General features: G+C 37.7%; 1 protein-coding gene across 1 annotated transcript; it reads left to right on the top strand.

The window, feature by feature from the left end:
• The first annotated feature begins 4,743 nt into the window (after positions 1-4,743).
• Positions 4,744-6,521, top strand: LOC117121606 (zinc finger MYM-type protein 1-like). Its single transcript, XM_033266839.1, has 3 exons — positions 4,744-5,438; positions 5,730-6,036; positions 6,301-6,521. The coding sequence occupies exons 1-3, from the start codon at positions 4,770-4,772 to the stop codon at positions 6,519-6,521; spliced, it is 1,197 nt and encodes a 398-aa protein (XP_033122730.1). The 5' UTR covers positions 4,744-4,769.
• Positions 6,522-6,787: the final 266 nt, after the last annotated feature.

Here is a 6,787-nt window from a genome sequence, read left to right as displayed (position 1 = left end):
CCCTTTCATAAATTTCTGGATCCGCCTCTGATTTTTTTGACTGAAAATGAAAATACTGTATTAACTTACACAATCATTATTCAAAAAGATACAGTAAGTTATTGCAATTCCCAAATGTACATTGATTTTTTAAGTACAAAGGAACGAACGCACCCACAGGGTTCTGGTCTTTTATCATTCCAAACACATGTAAGTGTCAGGGGGAAAAAATTATTCTGTTTGGGTATTGTTTACTGTGAAAAAAAAATCTACTTTTCCGATAGTGCACTTTAAAGAGGAAAAAATCATGTTTTTTATGATTTTACCTATTGGCCCTAGTTTTAGAATCCGGATCAATTTTCTTTAAAAATATATATGCATTGTATAAGTATGGGCAATAGTCTTTCTGAAACAATAAGTAAAATTTCAATACAACTCAATGTACACTCGTGTCAACACTTTGTTGGAGGTAGTCTCGGATAGCGTAACGCGTGTTACCAAAATACACTTTTTTAAATATATTTACTAAATAATCTGGTTTCAATTGCTGCAACTTATAATTTTCCTCCTACTAGTAAGGGCTTGAAATGTGTGTTACCAATGAAACGCATGTTACCATGCCCAATATAATGCATACAATAGTAATTGTTAACTGTTAACACAGCCCTTTCCTTTTCAAGTGAAAAGATAATAGTCTAATAGCTTCTAACAGTTCACAGAGGGCAGTCTTTTTATACCCACAATGCCTCAGGGTTCATTTTCAGCACATGTATTGTTTTAAAGTGTAATCCATTGTGAATGAAGTGAATCAATTTAATCTATCTTAATCCAATTTAAAGAAGACAGGTAAGATTCTCATTTTTACATATCCTTTACAAAACATTTTAAAGAGTCGATTAAAGGAACTTTCAAGTAAAATAATACAGTATTAGAGACTTACAGCCTTAGGCTAAAAAAGCATAAAATGTATCATAATTTGGGTGCACAAACATAGCCCATGAAAATTGAAGAAAAATTGCATGTTTTCACATTCAAATGTATCGAGTAACAGTGATAATATTATAATTCTTTATTTATTTTTGAATTCTGGCTTATCCCTGATTTTATTTCATCTGTATATTAATTATAGAATAACATAATGCCACTGACTAATGCTGAAAAGCAGTGAAGATACCTTGAGAGAATGAAAGCTAAAGGAAGTTATTCTGAATACCAGAAAAAACAGGCTGAATCATCAAATAAGAGCTATTACAAGAAAAAGGCTAAGATTGACCAACTTGATGGCTCTGACAAAAAAAAAGAAACTTGCTGATATCAGAAATGCTACCAATGCGCGGGTTAAGAAATTCCGCAATAAAAAACGTCAAGCAGAAGCAGAAAAACTTGCAGAAAGACCCCGACAATTCAACAGTGCTTCAGCATTTGCTAAAGCCACTGCTAGAGCTCGTCGAGAATTACAAAATGCTCTCCCATGTACTCTCTGCAGAGCAAAACTAGTTACACGCAAACTGTATTAGGAATGATGTGACAAATCTCCAATGCAAGAAACACAGAAGAAGAAACACGTCAGTGCGCTTAGTAATGATACAATTCGTTTAGTGGAGCGCTTTTATGAAGAGGAAAATATTAGCCGTCAGGCACCTGGCAGGAAGGATAGTGTGAGAATTCGGAGTGATGATGGTTCTAAAGAAAAGGCACAGATAAGACCCATGATATATTCTCTGAATGAGACCTTTGCATTGTTCAAGGAAAAATACCCAGTAACCAAAGTAGGGAGGAGCAAATTTGCAGAACTGCGCCTAAAGTATGTCTTGCTCACCAACAAACTTCCTCATAACGTATGCCTGTGTAAATATCATGAAAAACTTTATATTTGCCATGGATCTCTTCACAAGGCAAGCTCTAACTTCCCCAATTATACTCATAGCTTCCCTGAAACCCTCCTGTGCCCTTCTCCAACAAAAAAATGTTGGCTTAACGAATGCTCTAATTGCAAAAATTGTCAAGGATTTAAGGACAACTACACATTTGAAGATGCTTCTGAAACATCATATACCTGGTATCTGTGGAAAAATGCTGAAAACAACAGAATTTCGAAAGTGATTGAAGAGGGAACAATTGGAGACTTGTTGGAACACATGTGCAGTTTGATACCAAAGTTCCTAGAAAACTGTTATGTAAAACGTAAACAGGGTGATAATACAATAAAGAGCGAGATACAGCCCTCTCAGAAATGCACAATCCAGAAATCGCTCTCATTCAGGTTGAATTTTCTGAAAACTATACTTGTGTTTACCAGGACGAGGTGCAATCTGCCCACTGGCATCAGAATCAGGTCACACTCTTCACAGTTGCTACCTACTATTCCGGAAAGTTCCATTCAAGTGCGATTGTGTCTGACAATTTATCACACACAAAAGAAACCCTAGTAGCCTACATTGATAAAGTACTTGAAGATCTTCCCCCTACAATTAAAGTTGTGTCAATCTGGTCGGATGGGCCCAGCACACAGTTTAAAAACAGATATATTCCAGTCACTATCCCAGGCCTGGAAGTCAAGCACAATGTAAAAATAAGGTGGAATTACTTTGCAACATCCCACGGCAAAGGACCTGTCGACGGAGGGGGGTCAACTAAGCGATTCGTATGGGAAAATGTATGCTCCCGGAAACACATTGTGAAGAATGCTGCAACCTTCGTAACTGCTGCTTCAAAAATGCCCAAAGTGCAAGTTGACGAAATGGATAGTTCAACTATCACCACAAGAAACAACACCCTTGACTCACACAATGTATTTGAGAAGGCCGTATTAGTCAAAGGCATTGCAAGCATGCATTACATAGGTAATAGATGGCAAAGTAACTGCATCCATCACCACAGAAGATGCTCTGGAGCAGATGAAGGTCATGAGGTGGATGATGTGGACATGACAAGCATTGATGGAGTAGCACCTCTTGAAGTAGATGCACCAAGTGTCACATCAGCTGATAAGAGTAACAATCAAAGTGACATTAGTCATGGTCACACACACATAGGCGTAGATCCCGGGGGATGGGGGATATATCCCCCAATATTTGACATGGGGGGATGGTCCATTGTATCATCCCCCCCAATATTTGGACAATGTATGTGATAATATGGAGCCTTACACGCTTCAGAAGCCTGTCACAGAAATATTTTGCAATGTCTTCTTATGCGATTACAATGATAAAAATTAGCATAATATATTAATGTTGATAACAAAATTATTTTATCTCGTACCAATCTAAGCTCTACTTTCCTTGGATGTTAGATGTGCTTGAAAGCAAGCCACATTTTCACACTGAAGGGTGTGTACATCAGTAATTTTTGTTAATTCCAAGAATTTTTAAGGTTATATCGGTTGATGAGGAATTTAATGATTATACTAGCAAGGAGGAACTTTTTAGGTACGCTAAAATTGTTCTGTAAATGAAAGAACAAGGTATCAATATTTATATCGCCCAAAATACAAGAGTCTCTAAGCGCAAAAACCTGCCCAGACCAGACCAAACCAGATCAGACCAGACCAGACCAGACCAGACCAGACCAGAGTCAGAGTGACACATCCGGATTGGGCAACGACAGTTTGAATTTTCGTAGTAAAATTGCCATACCATTTCCAGTGTAAGTAAAACTTTTTTTTAACTTTAATTTAAGATTATACATTTTATTTGTATTTTTTTTATCCAGCATTCCAGTGTTGCATGTTTCTGTTGGCACGCTTAGCTTTTTAGTGTTAACTTTGTACTACAGTAGGCCTACGTGGAAAATGGTAAGACGTACTTACTACACAGATAATTTGCTCTTCAAATTGAAATTATTCTGAACGTGCTTGGACTACTTTTCAGGGGCTTAGTTGGAGGCAGGCCTATGTGGGGGAGGGGGACCACAGTAAGCCCTGGGGAAAACCCTGAGGCCTTGGCCTGATGGTTGAATATGAACATAGGCCTATTCTTAAATGAGAGGAGGTGAAGCCTCAAACCCTAAAGAAAATATCATAAGGTTTTCATTCATATCATTCATTACATGAGAAATATTTCGCTTTAATTGGATGCGAAAGTAATTATCACTCGCTCATGTGTTCTTTTAGATGTCCAGTCCCCCACGGAAAAGGGCTAGGACTAAATCTAAAGACAATACCGAACCAGGTCTGTTGCGATTCTTCAAAAAACAGCAATTATCATCGTCCCAGTCTGCTTCTGAAGCTCGGCTAACTCTAAATCCAAGTTTACCGTCAAGAGAAAGCCATGATACCCCTGAAGCTACTGCAGCTCCATCGTTATCATCCTTTACTGACACTACTTTACCTATGCCTTCTGATGATCAATTGTCACCACCAAGAACATGCTCTGCTACAAATGAAGCTCCTGCTATAAAAATATCAGAGCCACGTCAACCATTGGCATCAGAGATACCGGCGAAAGAAACCAAGACACAGAAGATTTATTTTCAACAGAAATGGTTTGATAGATATAAGTGGCTTCACTATTCTGAAGAACTCAACGGTGTTGTCTGCCATACATGTGCTTCAGCAGAGCAACAAGGTCTGTTAAGCCTCGCACACAAAAAAAGATGCCTTCATCTCCACTGGTTTTAACAACTGGAATAAAGTCACTGGCCAAGGGAACAAAAAGTCGGGCAGATTTGGTGAACATGAAGCATCAGAAACTCACAGATTTGCCATATCCCAATTAAACACTCAAAAGAAACCAACCGTTATGGCACAGGTAAATGATTAAAAGCATAAAGAACAGGAATGTAACCGGCGAATGCTTGTTAAAGTATTCAAATCTGTGAGATACTTAGCAAGACAAGGACTTGCATTCGGAGGACATGAGGAATCAGAAGGAAATTTTCAGCAGTTGCTAAAACTTCAAGCTGAAGACGACAAGCAGTTGTCCACTTACATAAAGCAATCAACATCGTTCATATCCCCTCAGGCTCAAAATGAGATGCTTCAAGATCTGAGTCATAGCATTGTAAGGAGTATTGCGGATGATGTGAAAAAAGATGGAGTCTTTGCGGTAATTGTAGATGGCACTCAGGATATCAATGGCACAGAACAGGAATCTATTTGCATCCGTCATGTCAATGACGACCTAGATGTCCATGAAGACTTTATAGGACTGTACGAGGCTCCCTCTACAACTGGTGGAACTCTGTCAAAAGTTGTAGCAGATGTGCTGGTACGGCTCGGGCTATCCATCAATAACCTGAGAGCTCAAACTTATGATGGCACATCAAACATGAGTGAGAAATACATCGGCTGCCAGGCTAAAATCAAGGAACAACAACCATTGGCCATGTTCTTCCATTGCAGTTCCCATGTATCAAACTTGGTAGTGCAGCATGCTGTCAGCAAGACTCCGCTTGTACGAGATGCTTTGCAATGGGTGCAGGATCTAGGAGTGCTTTATTCAAGATCTGGAAAGTATAAGGTGAGATTATTTAAACAATATAAATTCTCACGGTGAAATTAATGTATGTAACATATTTTAAAATGCAACTATGGAAATGATAATATTCTCCTCCCAATTTGTAAAATGTGACAAGAAGCCATATGGCAAAAATTATTACTAATTTTCCTGCTTGTTTATTGAATATATTCAAATATATAGGCCTATAGATATGAGTTTACATTTATATTTCTGTATATGGATATACATGTATAATATATCACATAAATCACATTTACGACGTTCACATTCTTATTTATTCTATTATTTCAGGCTATATTCGTAGACATTGCTACTGAGGAGTATGATAGTAGAAGTGCGAAGATTCGACCTCTGTGTCCACCACGTTGGTTATGTAGACAGTCTGCAGTTGAGTCAGTTATCAAAAATTATGCTGCAGTAATAAAGAGCCTCACAGAAATGTCAGAAGGAGAAGGAGGTACTGCCACTAAAGCCAATGGACTGCTTGACAGATTCGAAAAGGGTGAAGTTCTTCTTGCTTTACAGATGATCAACAAGCCATTGGCCATACTTGAAACACTGAATAATGGGCTACAAGCGAGGACATTGATTATTTCAGGTATATATATTAAATCATTAAATGCTTACCTTCTATGTTTTATGTAATCCAGCGTATAGGTTTATTTAATTGGTCTATATAAAGTTCTGATCTTAAAGCCAGGTTCAAAACGTTGATCATGTTGATGTTCTATTTTCATATCACAGAGTACAATGCAACATTTATTTATAGGTACCTTGTTTAAAGGTCAGTCATGTAGTTATGCTGCCTTTTTAATCTTAAAGATTATCACCAAATTAATGTTGTCATGTATATATTTTTCAGGAATGAAGGAATCGGTAAAAGCAGCATTGTCAGAGATAGGAACACATCGTGAAGAGAGAGTATTTGAAGTCATTTTCATGGACTTGAGCCAATTTCCATACCTCGAAGACGACCTTCTGCAAGAATTTCTAGACCAGCACCAGCCCACCAACCTGATACAGCAGAGCAGCATTTCAGGAAGGCATATTATGAATTCCTTGATTCTATCAGCGCCAATCTAGCCGACAGATTTGGAGAATCATCAAAAGCTGACCTCAAAGAATATGAGAACCTCGAACAGATGTTATTGACAGGTAAGATTTTTTTTATTAGTCTGTTCATGATGATGTTCTGCCCTCAATGTTTTTCTTTTTGGTCTACCCATTTAACCCTAACCCTAACCCTAACCCTATTATCCCATTTATTTTAATATCTTTTTTCCAACTTATTTAGTTCAACCTTAACTGTTGTATTAATAATCAAAAGTAAAATGGTTTCGTTCTCTCTC

The sequence above is a fragment of the Anneissia japonica genome, unplaced genomic scaffold (genome assembly GCF_011630105.1).
Source record: "Anneissia japonica isolate Jap-2015-1 unplaced genomic scaffold, ASM1163010v1 scaffold5825_len372023_cov165, whole genome shotgun sequence".
In the NCBI taxonomy this organism is placed as follows: domain Eukaryota; kingdom Metazoa; phylum Echinodermata; class Crinoidea; order Comatulida; family Comatulidae; genus Anneissia; species Anneissia japonica.
The sequence above is the reverse complement of the archived record's forward strand: the minus strand, read 5'-3'. Positions and strand labels throughout refer to the sequence as shown.

Excerpts from the sequence above, each read along its gene's own strand:
- LOC117121606 (XM_033266839.1), top strand. The coding sequence starts at position 4,770 with ATGCTTGTTAAAGTATTCAAATCTGTGAGATACTTAGCAAGACAAGGA. Across the intron at positions 5,439-5,729 it reads CAAGATCTGGAAAGTATAAG|GCTATATTCGTAGACATTGC; the intron begins GTGAGATTATTT and ends CTATTATTTCAG. Across the intron at positions 6,037-6,300 it reads GAGGACATTGATTATTTCAG|GAATGAAGGAATCGGTAAAA; the intron begins GTATATATATTA and ends TATATTTTTCAG.